Source organism: Macaca fascicularis, chromosome 1 (assembly GCF_037993035.2).
Source record: "Macaca fascicularis isolate 582-1 chromosome 1, T2T-MFA8v1.1".
In the NCBI taxonomy this organism is placed as follows: Eukaryota; Metazoa; Chordata; class Mammalia; order Primates; family Cercopithecidae; genus Macaca; species Macaca fascicularis.
Genome location: NC_088375.1, coordinates 148,633,802 through 148,652,159, shown reverse-complemented (window position 1 = coordinate 148,652,159; position 18,358 = coordinate 148,633,802). Strand labels below are relative to the sequence as shown.

General features: G+C 34.0%; 1 protein-coding gene across 6 annotated transcripts in view; it reads right to left on the bottom strand.

The window, feature by feature from the left end:
- The window catches only part of COL24A1 (collagen type XXIV alpha 1 chain), a 400,532-nt gene that overhangs the window by 280,272 nt on the left and 101,902 nt on the right, over positions 1-18,358 (bottom strand). For all 6 annotated transcript variants that reach the window (XR_012418180.1, XM_015433402.4, XM_065519318.2 and 3 more), the window contains 2 exons: positions 13,330-13,383; positions 10,033-10,077 (listed from right to left, as the gene is read on the bottom strand). Coding sequence is in view for 5 of the 6 variants with exons in the window: in XM_015433402.4 (XP_015288888.3) it covers positions 10,033-10,077; positions 13,330-13,383 (99 nt within the window). In the remaining variant the exon portion in view is untranslated. The remainder of the gene's footprint in view (positions 1-10,032; positions 10,078-13,329; positions 13,384-18,358) is intronic.

Genomic DNA, 18,358 nt, shown 5'->3' with positions numbered 1-18,358 from the left:
GTTTTTGCTTTTCTTGTTCAATTTGCCAGTTTCATGAATGTAATTTTCACCTTCTAATGAGCATGCCAGAGTCGCACCATTGCTTCTGTGCTGTATATAGTTCTCTTTTTCACATTTTGATCAGTTAAAATATTTTATGTGATAAAGAATACGATGTTTCAGGAATTCAACTAATCTCTTCAACTTGTGAATAATTTTCTATTTTCTTGTTTATTTCCAATGATCAGTGTGGTGGACACTTTAAAAGATCTCCAAAGATTCCCATTTCCTGGTGTTCACACTTTTCTATGACATCCTCCCTTTGAGTGTAGCTAGCACCTATGACTTGCTTAATCTAACAAATAGTATATAGCAAAGGTGATGAGATATCATTGCCATGATTATGTTACACTATATAAGACTGTCTTAGCAGCCTGGAGCTACAGGCTTCTCTCATGAGTTTGATGAAGTAAGCAGCTGTGTTGGAGAAGTCCATGTGGCAAGAAACTGTGGGTGACTCTGAAAACTGTGGACAGTCTATAGGACCTGAGGGTGGCCCATAGCCGAGAGCCGGCAAAAAGCCAGAGCCCTCCATTCTACAATCTCAAGGTAATAAATTCTTCCTACAACCTGAAAGAGTCTGGAAATGAACCTTCCCCCAGTCAAGCTTAAAGATGATAATGCAGCCTGACACTTTGATTGCAAACTTATGACTACAGCAGAAGACTCAGTGAAGTAACACCTAGATTCCTGACCCATGAAAACTGCAAGATAATAAATGAATATTGTTTTCAGCTGCTAAGTTTGACGTATGTTATTAATTATGGTAAAATAGCAATAGAAACAGAAAACCAGTTAAATTGGTAATTAAATCTTCTTTAGAGAATATATAAAGTCTTATTTCCAAATTTTACCATAGGTAAATGCTCAACATAAGTCTACGGTTGTTTCTAGTTTTAAAAATCTCAAGTAGATCATCTCTGAAGATTTTCTACTGCTGTCTACTTCCTATTACAAATTATAATTAACAACAAATTAAAAAATATTAAAATTTTTGTATTTACTTTTTAAAAAATTTGACTTAATCTTATTAAATATCTGTATTTCAAACTTTATCATTCTAGCATTTCATGTCCATCTATTGCCAATGTAAAAAAATCTTATCATACTTCATGAATTTTTTGTCCATACTTATGTAAAGACAAATTTAATAATAATATGCATTGTTTAATAATGGAAAATGCTTGTCAGTCTCCAATTGCAACTGTTGCAAATATCACACTAATTCTATTACCTCAGGAACAATAAATTATAACAGAAAGAAAGGATAATAGAAGCTTTAAATTACCAGAAAACAATATTTTTATCATGTAAGATTCTGCTGCATTCATGCTGAGAGAAAAATTAGATAATTAATTTCTCTTTCCTTTGATTGAAATGCTTCTACTGCCTTCTCGAACCCTTACCAAAATCTTGAGCAGTTTCTGTCTCCAATGTCAGCAATGGTACCACTTACAAACCTTCACGGCATTCAGATATGAAGATACAGGCAAGAGATGTGGAGAATTTCTCTGAAGCCTAAACATTATTAATTTAAACTGTGGTACCCAGCCTCAGTGATGGACCTCAGTGATCTTTGATTCCTGGATTCCTGGTATTCATGCTCTTACGTAGTCCAGACCCACTCTGAATTATGTGAGCCTATGTGACCAAAAGAATATAGAAGTGACAATTTCTGAAGCTAGGTCATAAAGATACCACAGCTATCACCTTGCTGTAGTATCTTTACACCACTCACTCTGGGGGAAGCCAAAGTTATGTTCTGAATATACTCAGCAGCACTGTGGAGAGGTCTCCATGGGGAGGAAGTGAGGTCTCTCACCAACAACTAGCACCAACTTGGCCAGCAAGTGAGCCTCCTTAAAAGCAAATCCTCCAACCCCCAGTCAAGCCTTTGGATGACAGTAGCCCTAACCAAAATCTTAACTACAACCTCATGAATCAGAACCACCCAACTATGCCACTACCAAATTCCTGACCCACAGAAACTATAAAAATAATATATATTTATTGTTGTTTTAAACCACCAATGTAATTTGTTTCATAGCAATAGATAGCTAATACATAGTAACAAGAGCGACTGTCTAGGATCACAGGGCATGCGATGCCAGTGCTAAGTGCTGGATCCTGAATGACAGAGGCACTCAAGTATTTTAAATGTATGATATGCAGGGCCCTCTAAAGCTCAGAGCCCACAGCAAGTTTCTCTGATTCCTGGGTCTAACAATGGTCCTGTTATCAAACATGGTAGTTATTAAACACTAAGACCAAAAGAAGTTTATTAGACTTGATAGGCCTGAATACATGTATGTGATATTAATATTTTAGATCACTCATAGATACTACATTTGGTAGTATATTTAAATATGTTTAAACAGTGAAAACCTTCTTCCTTAGCATGTCCAGTAAAAGCATTATTTTCCTAGCTCCACAAACAATTTTTTTAAATGTATATAAAATAACTAGGAAAATAAGAAGACCAAGATAACCATAAAATGGTCATAATGACTATATTTACAGAATTTTTAAAAAACAAAAGCAATGCAAAAATCCTTCAGGAGAACATATTTTGTTATTTCTAGAGGAAGGTTTAGAAACAACATATTTAATCTGAAGTAGAAATGAATATAAATTATCATAGAAGGTTAATACTAAACAGGCATTAATAATCATAACAGAAATAATTTGTTCCAAAACTAAGCATTGAAAATACAGGATCACACTAACTTGTCTAGAATTAGAAACACTAAAATTTAACTTAGAAGTTATTTTTACACATTCTGCATATGAATACATATTACCAGGAAATACTGGTATTTTAAAATCCTTCATATATAAAACAAGATCACTGCAGGAAAAGGCTGGAGTGTGAAGTATTCTGTGATGATCTGATCTCTTCACCCTTCTTTTCCTCACAGCAAGGACAATTTGATCCACACTCAGGGTCAACCGGATCCTCATAATTGAGACTAATTCTAAACTTCAGCAGAAACATGAGTAGGTCTGGCCCTATTCATGGAGATTTGGCATCAAGGCAGGCTTAATGCTAACCTGGGCCTCAATTTCCAGATTCAAGTTCTGGCCCTGTTCTAAAAGACTGATTACCACATTGTGTCCTTTTTCTTGTGTCCAAAAACCAGATGTGGTATACAACATCATGTTCTATCCCTCAATAATAAAGCTCCCACCTTATTCTTGCTATTCGCCCTCCTAGAGAATATCATCCCTGAGCCCAACCTAGGCCTAACTGCCACATGTGCACTCACACTTCTGATTTTGATAACCTACAAGGCTCTTTGAGTTGTCCCTTACGTTATCCACCCTGAAGATAATTTCCATATTCCCACCCACTGGTGTTACATCCCTATGAAATCAATCATGTTCTGCCTGGACTTCCTCCAAATTATAATATGTAGTTCATTGGGTGTCCCTCTCTTAGTGTCTATGCCAACCCTGGGGTGGGGTTAATTAAAAGTCCTGAAATCTTCCATACATCCCGTCATACTATTATATATGTATGTTAGCCAAATATAGCTACTACAGACTATGCCCAGTAAAGTAGAATACATAAATTACATTTTTCCTGAAGGAGGCAGAATTCCTTAACAATTAATAACAACTTTTTCATAATGTTCTAGCTAGATTTGTACTTTATGATCGAATTAACTGCATTTTCTTCCTAAAACAAAACAAACAAGAGTCTCTAAATTTTCCACAAAATGTATGTATCTGAGATGCTACTATGCAATATGTATTTAAGACTGTCTTGGGCTAAAGATAAAAACTAATAACAGATGTCCAACACCAGGATTTTATATTCTGAAATTCTAACTCTAGATTTAGAAGCCAAAATACAGTTTACTTCAAATACACTCTTCTAACAGAAAAACATACGAGAAAAGAGGCACAGGCACTCCTTTCTGTAATTAGAAAAGTAAACATCTCGGAAGTCTGGGTGCCTTAAGGGTGTTATTTTGCCCACCATTCTAGGATGTGATATTTTTATCTTCAGAGGAAGAAAACTAAGTACAGTTTTGCTGTTTGTCAAACTTTAAATGTAATGTGATTTGATTATTTATAATCTATTTCTAAGGGTCTGAAAAATTCCTTGAAAAACATCAGTATTCTGATAGCAGTTTTCTAGGTGTTGTTGAAAGTAACTCCCATCTCCAATTTCATGTTTATTTTCAATCCTGGCAAGTCAGTTCTGGCATAAATTTTTTAGGTCTGTGGAGCCATATAAATTTGCATGGCTAACTTGGTACAAGACAGAGACTACTGATTAAATCAAGCTGAGAGCTCTGTAAATGCCTTTTTTAAAAGCAACTATAGAATTTCCTGATTGTAGCACTACAAAATAAACTTTGGAAACTTTACACTAAAAAGGAAGCTACTTGGAGTGAGGTATAAGAAATCTAAAGTTATCAAATACATAACAAATCCTCTCTCCCTGCCTCCCCTATTTATTTTTATTTTAATTTTTTGAACAGGATTCTTCTCTTCTGTTATGCATCAGTGTACTTAGGCTTTTAAAGAATCTGGCTCACATCAGATATGTTCCAAGAAGATTCTCAAATAAAGACATTAAAGCATGTAAAACAAAACAGTAGTAGTTCTATGGTGTTGAAAGGCTCCTGATCAATTAAGATTGACTACTATCTTGTCTTTTCCTGAAATCTTCGGAGAATGAACTTGAGTTGAACTCAAATATCCACAGATAGAGAGCAAAAGGATGAGACAATTATAGACTCTTGGGCTTCTCTATCTTCAACGGTTAGTTTTATTGAAGGCACAGACAGCCTCAGGGTATTCTCTAATATTACTTAACATTAAGGGTTTTGATCCAATTGTGACATGTAGGGAGTGCAGGAGGGAAGGAGAGGAAGAGGTCGGAACTACACATCACTATCCAAAAGCATGAGGACATACATTGACTAATAATAACTGATTACAGGAGGTCTTTAAAAATAATTGTTGTGATTAGCAAGTACTTATGCTAAAATCCTGAAATCAAAAACGGCTTAAAATACAAGGAATAAAAAAACATTTCAAATGCCAACAATATAAAACCAAGGAACAAGTGAATTTGTTAATATAACTATTTTTAAATAATCTTTGGTTCTAAAATATACCAAATGCCTAACAAAAACAGTTTTCCCACTTCAAACTAATGGTCCTTACTGAAGAAAGAAGTGTGTTACAAATATCAATTAAATCTAATAAACATAACATTTCATTTTGGGAAAAAAGAACTTTCTGGGAAATAAGATTTAAGTGGAAATAAACACAAATGTTAAATTTAAACATACCATTATGAGGCTAAATAATAAATACTTTTCTCTTTTTAAAAAATAATTACCTCTTGAATAACCAAAATAATATGCTATTATAAAATGTGTCCATTTCAATTGCATTCATAAAATATTTATACTGTCTAAGAGAAGATAGCTTTTATTTGTAAATCTATAAGTTTATTAAAAGAAAAACACAGACACCACTAAGCTCATTCACGACAACTTAATTCCATGCTTTGTGTTTACTCAGAGAAATAAGTGATCATTTGGCTAGCAGTATGAGCACGTGATTTATAGCAACATCTTCCCAAATGTAAAATTAGTAACGTTACTAACTCGTTGGACAATTTTAGACAAGACTTTTACTTCATTTCCATGCTATATGTATATATAATATGATTACTATTTTTGCAAACGATTCCATATGAAACATGAAGCTTTACTACACAGCTGAGAATCCAATTCAGTAGTCCAAAGAAACTTATCCTGACCATAGGTAGAAAGACCAGAACTGAGATTTTGAAGATTTTTATGGCTATTGCTTTCACCGTATTGACTGTCAGACTGTTTCATGTAATACATAAAACAGAAAGTGAAGTAATTTACTAATTTCTGGGCTTAAATTCAGTCTTAAAAAATCTAAGTATAAAATGCTAATAAAACTTCATAGATTTCTCTAAAAATAGCTACTACTGTTCTATAAATCATATGTTGTAACTCTTTAAAACTGAATCATACTCCATGCTCATAAGACTAACTGTATCGCTCTACCTAAAATTTAAGGAAACCAGCTCATTTAAAACCCAGAAATCAAAACATATCATGAAACTCATAATTACATACACCTTCTATGTACCCACAAAAATTAAAAATAAAAAAGTTAGAAAAAACCAGAAATATGAATTTAAAAACTTAAGGGTAATAGTTGTGATAAAGTACATCTTCTAATACGATTCTACCTAATGATAGTAAATGAAATGATATCGTATCTACACAGCAGTACTACAATGAAACATCAATCCAAACTTCTCCTTCCTTTTTTTTTTTTTTTTTTTTTTTGAGACAGAGTCTCACTCTGTTGCCAGGCTGGAGTGCAGTGGCGCAATCTTGGCTCACTGCAACCTCCGCCTCCTGGGTTCAAGCAATTCTTCTGCCTGAGCCTCCTGAATAGCTGGGACTACAGGCATGCGCCACTACGCCCATCTAATTTTTGTATTTTTAGTAGAGACAGGGTTTCACCATGTTGGCCAAGATGGTCTCGATTTGTTGATCTCATGATCCACCCACCTCGGCCTCCCAGAGCGCTGGGATTAGAGGCATGAACCACCATGCCCGGCCCAAACTTCTAAATAGCTCTCAAACCAGCAGAAAATTAAAACGGTTTTTGACTCATGCAAAGCCAAAAGTTTCTCAGATGCTGGTACGTTCAGATTTCAGCATTTCCAGGTTTCTATCACATTCTCTCAAAGGTATAGGTGTCATCCATCTACTTCATAGTAGCCTGGAATCTTTTAGTTCTGTTCTGTATTTCACAATTAATAGTAAACATAATTTAACAAATTACCAGGAGAACATGACCATATTCATCTTCTACACATCTACTATTTTCTACATCAAGGAGAGTGGACAGATTATCAAAAGATCTTTTCCTTTTGCTGTTATTAAAACAGTAATAAATGACCATGTTTCTCATGGAATTTTAATCATCTGAATTGAAATACAAGAATCCTATGGTGCATAATATCTTTTGAAGATGATTTTATTTATAATAAACGGAAAGAATAAGGGGGGCATTTATACATAGGATAATATATTCTGGGACAGTCTCTGAGGTGAGCCTTGCCATAAGTTGACATGTGGCTGTAACTGTATTTTATTCTAAGTATTCATATTTTCCTTATAAATATAGACAAATCATTTTGTGGTAAAAATGATAAAAAAAAGTACATATAGCATACATAATATATTACCATACTAGACAGACTTTAAAATAAACATTAGTCAGAAAAAATGAATATATGTTTTTCAAATACAATTTTTCAAAAGATCTAAATCTATTACATATGCATATATTTTAAAAGCAATAAAGCTTTGCAAATTTTATAATAAAAAGAAGAGTGCAATCAAACAAGAGCCCCATAATCATTTCATTCACTACTTTTCCACTGTTTTCTTAAACTCCCTTTTTCAATTCAATAGGCTCCGGTTGGATAATTTTATAATTCCCTATGGATTATAAAACCAGAAGTTGTCTATAAAGGTCTCTGGATAATTTCATAATTCATTATAGTAGGAAACTAGCAATTACCTATACATTGCCAAAGCTAAAATCAAGTTGATGTCTACATGAGATCAGCAATATTAGCAAATGAAATAATTGGTGGAAAAAAAAAAAAAGAAATAATTGGTGGTTATCTAAGTGATACATATAAGGGCTTTGAGAAAATATTCAATTTGCTCATCAATGTCTAAAATTCCACCATTGCAGGTTAGTTATTTTGTCTTAAGACTCTATGTTATTTTTAATATTTATTTATTTGTTTATTTATTTTGAGATGGAGTCTTACTCTGTCACCCAGGCTGGAGTGCAGTGGCACGATCTCAGCTCACTGCAACCTCTGCCTCCTGGGTTCAAGTGATTCTCCCGCCACAGCCTCCTGAGTAGCTGGCATCACAGGCACCCGCCACTACACCCAGCTAATTTTTGTATTTTTAGTAGAGATGGGGTTTTGCCATGTTGGCCAGGCTGGTCTTGAACACCTGATCTCAACTGATCCGCCCACCTCAGCCTCCCAAAGTGCAAAGATTACAGGCGTGAGCCACCGCGCCCTGCCTTCACACTCAATATACTTAAAATAATTGCCAAAGGGTAAGGCAGCATTTTAAGCATTGGAAGTAATTTATATATTACGGCAAATGATTTTCTTGGTTCTTTTATTAATAGCATACATTGATAGGAGAAGGGTGAAAATTTGAAGATACAGAATGGAGTAAACAAGACTAAAGAAAACAAACCACCTATTGTCAATCTTTAGAATTTTAGATTAGAAATTGGATGCCCAATAAATAGAAAGGCATTTTCTGTTGGGATATGTGTATGAGAGCTAAAATGTAAAAATAAAATAATAATAATAACACACCAATGTATTCAAGTATAACAGAGCATAGTTAAATGAGATGGCATACAAAATACTTATTACGGTGCTTGAGAACTTAAAAATGGTGATAATAGCAGTAGTGATGGCAGTTTCTACTGTTATAACCATTATAAGATTAGCTTTTAAGTTCAATGTAATTGCAGGGAAACAAAACGTTTGGCTTATTTTGTATTTCTTGACAGTTTGGTAAGTTTATCTTAATATATTAAAATCTTTAAACTTTAAAATAACTGTATCTCAATTTGGCCAGACGTCATGAAAAAACAATTCATGCGTCTTCTAAGCAGTGTGAGTAGAAGACAAAGCAGAAATATCTAAGCAGTAAGGAAAAGGATTCTGGATTTAGATTCTGTGGAGCTTTGCTCAATTACTGATTTTACCACTTTCAACTATCTGATCTAAGCAAGCCTTTTTTTTTTTTTTTTTTTTTTTTTTGAGATGGAGTCTCGCTTTGTTGCCCAGGCTGGAGTGCTGTGGCCGGATCTCAGCTCACTGCAAGCTCCGCCTCCCGGGTTCCCGCCATTCTCCTGCCTCAGCCTCCCGAGTAGCTGGGACTACAGGCGCCCGCCACCTCGCCCGGCTAGTTTTTTGTATTTTTTAGTAGAGACTGGGTTTCACCGTGTTAGCCAGGATGGTCTCGATCTCCTGACCTCGTGATCCACCCGTCTCGGCCTCCCAAAGTGCTGGGATTACAGGCTTGAGCCACCGCGCCCGGCTAAGCAAGCCTTTTAACATCTCTAAGCTTTATTTTCCTCACCTATATTATGGTGACATTAATACTTACTCTATTTTACCTTCAAGGAGTATTACAAAGCTTGAAGGATAAATGTTTCAAAATGATTTGAACATTCTGGTGAGAGCTGCAGTCCTTTAGTATTATCATTAAGATTTTATTCAAGCACACAAAATTTTAGAAAAGCTGTTATGAAAAATCTCACTTTTTATCTTCATGGACTATAGTAGATTAACAAGGAGAACCTCAGGATGCCTTTCTGGACCACATTTTTCTCATTTGTTAAGCAATGGGGTACTGGATGATGTCACAATTTCCTGCCATCTCTGAAATTATTATATTACCTAGTAAAATTCACTTTCCTGGATTTTTTAACCTGAAAATACAAGAAGTTGTAGAAAACTAATCTCTGAATTAACAGCTGAAGCACGCATTTTAAAAATCTCTAGAATATGAGGTTGAACCTCTACAACATCTGGTCATGTAGAATTGGTTGAATAGTACTACCATTTGTGTTTTAAGTTGTTCACGTATTTTCTGTGGCATTTTAGCTCCTTACCATAGAGGTAAGTGTTTTCCCACTGGTATGGTGAAAGGGTTAGAAGTGTTCAAAGTTGAGTTATTTTTTAATCTAAATTTTCCTTTATATTCTCAGGTATTATTTGATACACTATTCAAGAGGCAAAAATTAAAATGGAACGATTATAAACAACAAACTGTAAAAAGTGTCTTCATATTTTCATAGATGAGAACACATAACCAGGTTATAATGCTCTAACATAAACCTCAAAAACACAAATGAAGATACCTGTCTCCCCTTAAAACCCTTCTTTCCACGGATCCCAGGAATGCCCTAGAATATAGAAAAGAAAAAGGAAATATTTGTTGAATGAATTAATTAGGTACTACAGATCTTTTTCTCCCAATATAAAGTAATAAAGTATGCAAAAGACAAAAACAAATTGCTGTATAAACTGATGTGATATTCAGAAAAGCCTCAATATATTAATTTAACTGAGGCAGCCCCTTTTTTCTTCAAAACAAAATTCCGCTTTTATTCAGGAATCCATCCCATCTGTACTTCCAAATGGGATCTTGGCGTGTCCCTGGCGATAGTTATTTGTCCAGAGATAGGCATATTACCAAAGTTGGCATAACCAGATGAACACGAAGGTCTTATTTTCATATCTAAGGGAAAATGCCCTCCTCTCTGTCTTCCCCTCTCTATCTGGATATAAACAAAGACACATTTAACCGGTGCACTGGCAATCTTGCAGTCACATGGGAAATAAGCCTTAGGGTAAAGACAACATTAGAAAAGGTAAAGCAGAGAGATGAATCTACAGCCCACCTAACCTATGGATTTCTGGTCATGTAAGAAGCAGTAGGGTACAGTACTTAAGTACTCAGGCTTTAGAGCTGACAAAACCTTGTCTAAATCCTGGCTCTGCTCTTACTGCCTGTATATAGCCTAAGACAAGATACTTCCTCTGTGTGTGCCTCATTTTCTTCATCTATGATGAGAAGAATAACAATACCTACCATTCAATACATGGTTTTATATATAAAGAAGTCAATTCGTGTATATATACATACACATATATATAAGTTTATTAAAAATTTCATATATATACATATATAAATAAAGAAGTTAATTCATGTATATAAAACCATTTATTAAATTGTTTTTATATACATGCACATATATAAAACCATTCAGTAAATCATTTGCTATTATCATCATCATCATTAAAAATATCCTTATGTTTAAGCCATTTTGAATTGTGGTTTTCTGTTATTTGCAGTTTAAAGCATCTTACTTGATATCATCACTTTGAGACTTGCAGACTAAGCAGTCTGTCACAACCATGTAGCTTGAGATTAATAGCACATACAGGTAAGTTAGAAGACATCATTGGCTGAAGTAATCCATTCACTTTCAAGTCAACAGTGTTTAAAAAATACTCATGTATCTGATCATCAAAAAAGAGTTCACAGGTGAGCAAGAGGACTCATTTCATTACGACTTTATATATATTTACATAATACAACCAACCTTTTAAAAAATAATAGAATAATTATTTCCTAAATTTTCAGTAGCCTCCCTAAATCTCATCAAGAAGTCAAATAATACAGACAGAATTATACAAGCATTTTTCATTTATATACACATATATGTGTACATGTTTCATATGTGTGTGTATGTGTATACACACAATATGCACGTAATGTACAGTATTGACTCCCAGAAATGACTTTTTCTTTCCATTTGTTTTCAGGAATACTTAGCACTATTGTATCTTATTCTCTTCTGCTTTCTTTACTTAAATGTTTTATACATAACACCCTTTAAGCCACATCATTCATAGTTTTAATGAGAATTTTGACATAGCCAAATAATATTAGGACACAGTACCCATGATGGGCCCAATATCACAAACTGGTCTTGTGTATTTATATGTTGAGACAGGTCTGGATATTTTCTTTCTTTTTTTCTTATTTTTATTTTTTGACAAAGTCTTGCTCTGTTGCCCAGGCTGGAGTGCAGTGGTGTGATCTCGGCTCACTGCAAGCTCCACCTCCTGGGTTCATGCCATTCTCCTGCCTCAGCCTCCCGAGTAGCTGGGACTACAGGCGCCCGCCACCACGCCCAGCTAATTTTTTTGTATTTTTAGTAGAGACGGGGTTTCACCATGTTAGCCAGGATGGTCTTGATCTCCTGAACTCATGATCCACCTGCCTCGGCCTCCCAAAGTGCTGGGATTACAGGTGTGAGCCATCATGCCCGGCCAGGTCTTGATATTTTCATATAGACTGGTAAAAATTAGTGAATGTGATTACAGCAATGTGCCAATTGATAGCCATGTCAACACTGGGCTTAAGATCACTAAATCCAAGATGACAACATTTTACAAGGACACATAATTTTGGTTTGTTAAATAACTTACGAGAAATAAGTTCACGTCAAAGGATCAGAAAAGGATTGTCATGAAAAGCAGAGTAATTAACAATGTAAACCAGAATCATTGGGTCAAGAAGCAGCAGATCAATTCTTTGCATGATCAATGAGATACATCCTCTGCTAGTCTGCTGTAGTATACGAAGGTTAGGTGGCTTAGTTGTGGAGTTATGCTGAAGATATTTTTTGCTATTGAACAAAACGACTTGCTGTGTTCACCAGGGAAACATCTTTACCTCATCTCACCAAAGATGGCTAGACATTTTGATTGTCATTACAGCACATTTAAACTCTTTGATTATTTCTTCTCTGCAGGGGCATTCACAAGTAATTACAAGAAAATATAGCTTAACTCCCTCACTAAAAACTATTTATTTGAAAAATTCATTTAGCAAAGAATGTGGTTCACTTTCATTTGCAAAAATCACTTTCCAGAAATGAACATTTTGGCCTGAACTGCACTCTTATAATGATAGCAGTGAAGACTGAATTCTGAATATGACTCTCAAATTTCAAATTCTACGACAATATACTAATATTGTTCAATTCTACTGTTTTCAATTAATACTGGCAATGGAAATGAAGGAATACAAAGAGAAATTACTCCATATAGATTGCATATAGCACTGAAAACTAGATATGATGAAGCTGCAATGCCGTAACTCCTATAAATAACTTCATTAACCTTTTTAGTATAACAAACCATTTTGCAAAGGTTCTGTCTTTACTTATAAGTACCAATATTTATTAACAGCTATCTCCCATTATTAAATCAAACAAAAATATATCTTCTGAGGCTAAATTCTACCACATATTGCTCTCAAAATCAAGACTTGTCAAGAATTTATACTCAAAGATAATGAATTACAAAATAAAAATTTCATAGATATTTTAGTATTTTGGCGTGTATTTTCAAAAATTTAAATTTAAAGTATAATTACATTTCTATCATGCTATGTTACTTTCTTTTAACAAAATTCAGTAAGATTTTCAAAAATCAAATTACATTTCTGGCAGGTGATTTTTCTTAAACCTGGCTTGGTAACTCAGTAAGATTTCTTCCCTGACATCTGATTTTATGACTCCTGTTGTACATTATCATAAGTATATCATTTCAGAAATACTATTTGAAGAGAATGGACTTACCCTTTCTCCTTCAGGTCCCAGTTGTCCTGCTTCTCCAGGAGAGCCAATAAAACCCTTAAAACAAGAAAATAATCTCTATATTATTTCATTTGAATATTCTCCCCACAAATGATTCTAAAAAGAAGTACTTAAAATTTTATTTGTAGTAGCATGAAATTATAAGACTTACAAGTGTGAATAACTTCCCCTCACCTAATTGCTTTTCTTCCAGAAGTTACAGATCAATCTTCCCATTAAAAAATACACAAAATATAAAATATAATTTAAGAAATGGTGGCTAATAAAAATGACCCTAAATAATTTCCTTCACTAAATTTTATAGTGGGCAGAAAATATATGTATATAATTAGCTAAAATTTAAGACAGAATGGAGGTATCAAAATAATATAAGAAGTACAGTGGAGGAAGAGATACATTTAAATGTGGCAGGAGGCAAAGGCAATCAAAGAAAGCTTCAAAGGAGACTGTCACTTGAGATAGGTCTACAGAGTGGGTAAAATCTTAATAAGCAGAGACTGGAGAAAGAATTCTAGAAGAGCAATTAGAGTAAATAAAGACAAAATAGGAAGTCTTTGTTAATGGTAACAATTGGAGAGTGTTTGTAAATGGTAATTGATCACATTTTTTATATAACATGCTTTGTATGTAAGATGGTTTTATATGTTAGTTTTATGTGTAAGACCCATCCTGCCTTAATAAAGATTCCAATCTGGTCTGAGAAACAAGAGATACATATAAATAACAATGCAAAGCACTTTATTCTAACATAACTTAGTTATATCTCACTTATGGGAAATAATGCGTTTCATCAATTTTACAGATGAAGTGTATGGTAGTTTGGGTGCTAGATTAAGGAGAGTCTTAAATTTTAAAATAAAAATTTTAGACTTTATATATTAGACAAATGGAAGCTACTGATTTTAGGGAGTATGGTAGTGCACTGATGTTATGTTGTATTTCTAAAATATTAATCTGTTGATAGGATACAGCATACAGCCATGACAGGAAACACTGAATATAGGCAAACCTATTAGAAGCTCTTTAAGTGGTCTAAATTTGAAGGATTATGGGTCCAGATTATTGGTTCAACAAACATTATTTTAGTAGCCATTTTGTGTCAGGTACTGCGTTTATAAAGATGCATGTGAAAATCAGTGCCCTCAACAAGTACATAGTTTATTAGGAAAGAGGGTCATACAAATAAATGACTGTAATATCATATGATAATTGTTACATGATTATGTAATAGGTGATATGACAAATAAACAATGGGAACTTTGGAAGCAGAATGACCAACTTTGCCTAGAGAGAAGATTAATGGTGCTTTGCTTTACTGAGGAAGCAACATTTGAACTAAGTCCTGAAGAAAAGAAAAGGCAGGGCTAACAATGTGCCATCAGTCAGTCAATCAGAATGAAATGACATAGCTTTTACAAAGAATTGCAAATAGTCTGTGTCATTGGTGGGCAAGAGGTGAGTTTGGAAAGCGTGGCAGGGGGTCATATCATAAAGAGTCTTTTTTGTTATGATGGGAAGTCTGCAATGTACACCATGAGTCATTAAAAAACTCAGACATAGTTTTGATATAATCAAATTTTCACTTTATAAACTCACTTTGATTACAGCGGGTCACACAGGTCTTTACCTATCTATCAGAATCAAGAGAAAAGATGACTCTAAAGTTTACAGTTGGCTTGACAGGCAAATGATAACCACTGATAGAAATATGGAAAACAAATAGAAAAGCTGAGTTTGGTATAAAGAGGATGAGTTTTGTTAGTTATTTGGATTTTGTGGTTATAATGAGGTATTCAAATGTAATTATCATGGCAGGGAGTTGCGAGATGTAGGGTTCATAGAAAAAGCTCATAGAGAAAAAAATCTGAAGGACAGATGTTTGAAGTCTTAAAGACAGACTAAAGCTCTGAGGAGAAAATAATAGGAAAAATTCTCACTGATCAGACAAGAGGGTGAAATAGGGGTGTGAGAGAAGAGTAGTTATATGGATGCAGAGAAAAGCCAAAGTATAAAAGAAATTGAAGTAGAGATACAGTAGGTCATTTTCACTAAGATTTAAATAAAGCCTTCTTATTTTGAATCACAGAATGGATGATTTTTCAGAGTAAATACTTTCATAATAACAAATACTGAAGAATTCAAGCATTAAAAAGTAAATGTCATTTCTATACCCATTCCAGCATTATTCACAATTATCAAAAGGTGGAAGCAACCCAAATGTTCATTAATAGATGAATGAATAAACAAAATGTTGTATATACATAAAATGGAATATTATTCAGCCTTAAAAATGAAGGATTCTGAAAACTGCCACAACATGGATGGACCTTAAAGACAATTACGCTAAGTGCAGTAAGCCACTCACAAAAGGACAGATAGTGTACGATTCCACTTACATGATGTACTTAGGGTAGTCAAATTCATAGAGACAGAAAGCAGAATGGTGGTTGCCAGGAACTGGGAGTGGAGAATGGGGAATCGTTTATTGGGTATAGAGTTTCAGTTTGGGAAGATGAAAAAGTTTTTAAGATGGATGGTGGCAATGATTGTACAACAATGTGGATGTACTTAAGGCCACTGACTATATAATTTAAGAGGGTTTATAAATAGAACTTTTTATGTTACGCATATTTTATCTTTTTCATTTTAAAAAGAAAGCGATAAATGTCTCAAGAATCATATCTAAGTTGCCTGGAATAAAACTTTTGGAAGATTTTAGTTCCTTAGAGTTTAGTTAAGTATTGTCATTAAAAAAGTTGCAATCATCCATCTTGAAAACTTTTTTAGGTGTTTTTCCTTGTCAAAGGTGCCTAAAATTGCCTTATATTCCACAGATTGTATGAACAAGCAAAAACTGAAAGAAAAGAGAGAGAGAATGTGTTCCCTTATACATAACTTTAATAAAGCAAAACATCTATAATTTTCTTACTCGAAAGTCAAGCAGCTGGAGAATGGGAAATGTTTCTTTTAAAGTGAACCATATGAAAGTATTTCTGATACTAGAGCATTTAGGATTATGATGACAAGCTGTGTACATTTTCAGAATCATCTGTTGATGACTTCAAATGTAAAGTCAGCAAACTTTTGTTTTAATATATCCAGCAGGAGTTTTGGTTACAAATAAAAAGAAGACACTCTAACTGGTGTATACTTATCAGTGAACTAAATAATCAATTGGTAACTCAAGAACTGAAGTCAGAACTCCAATATAGGCTGTACAGAGTGTAAAGGGAACATTTTACAATTAGATATTTTAAATACAATAATGTTATAAGTAATTGCTTAGGAGTTTCATAGAGTTTTCTTGATCGTCATTACACTGATTCTAACAGAAATAAGATGTCAGCAGTACCAAACAAAGAAACCACACAGAGTTGAGGTCATTCTCAAAATACCACCATTAAACTAGAGTTTACTGTGTAATGAAACAAAGAACATTAAAAAGAATAACACACATTTTTGCTTTTTGGTTTGAAGGTGGTAGATCTGGTTAGAAGTAATTCTGTGTCACCAGCAGGACCACTAGAGGGTCGGGAGAGGTTCAATATATTTTTACTTTTGGGGGCAGCTAGCACATTATTACATAAAGAAATGCCAAAGAAGGGTTTAAAAATTATGATGTGTTTTAAATGTTTACATTTGACAAAATATTTCTGCTAATACCAAAAAATATCATCAAATAACTGCCAATGAAAAGCTAATTTATCATGATTCATGAAAATATTCATGTACAATGCATAACATTTAGAATTTACCAGTAACAGGACACAAATTAAGTGAAAAACATCTATCTTATGAGTGTATTTCTACGATTTTTTCCTTTTTAACCAGATTTGAAGTTAATGCTAAAAATCTACATTTGATAAAGCCGCACCCTACAACTCACTGATCTTCGACAAAGTCGGCAAAAATAAATAATCGGGAAAGAATACCCTATTCAATAAATGGTGCTGGAAAACTGGCTAACCATATGCAGAAGAATGAAACTGGACCCCTACCTCTGACTGAGTTAATATATAAAAATTAACTCAGGATGGATTAAAGACTTAATAGGCATGTAAGACCTCAAACTATAAAAATCCTAGAAGAAAACCTAGGAAATACCCTTCTAGACATTGGCCTAGGCAAAGAATTTATGACTATATCCTCAAAAGCAACAAATGCAACAAAGAAATTGGCAATTGCGACCTAATTAAACTAAAGATCTTCTGCAGAGTAAAAGAAACCATCAACAGAGTAAATAGACAACTTACAGAACAGGAGAAAATATCTTCAAACTATGCATCTGACAAAGGACTAATATCCACAATCTATAAGGAACTTAAACAAATCAACAAGAAAAAAACAAATAACTTTATTAAAAAGTGGGCAAAGTACATGAATAGACACTTCTCAAAAGAAGACATACAAGTGGCCCAAAAACATGAAAAAAAATGCTCAACATAACTAATCGGAGAGATGCAAATCAAAACCACAGGGGAATACCATCTCACACCAGTCAGAATAGCTATTATTAAAAAGTCAGAAAATAACAGATGTTGATGAGGTTTCAGATAAAAAGGAATGCTTATACACTGTTGGTGGTCACGCAAATTAGTTCAGTCCCTGTGGAAAGAAGTTTGGAAATTTCTCAAAGAACTAAAAATAGAATTACCATTTGACCCAGCAATCTCATTACCGGGCATATACCCAAAGAAAAATAAATCATTCTACCAAAAACACATCTGCACTCATATGTTTATTGCAGTACTATTCACCATAGAAAAGACATGAAATCAACCCAAGTGCTCATCAATAGTGGACTGCATGAAGAAAATGTGGTACATATAGACCATGGAATACTACAGTGCCATTAAAATGAACAAAACCATGTCCTTCACAGCAACATAGATGCAGATGGAGGCCATTATCCTAAGCAAATTAACACAGAAACAGAAAACAAAATATACTGCATGTTCTCACTTATAAATGGCAGCTAAACATTGGGTATACATGGACACAAAGATGGGAA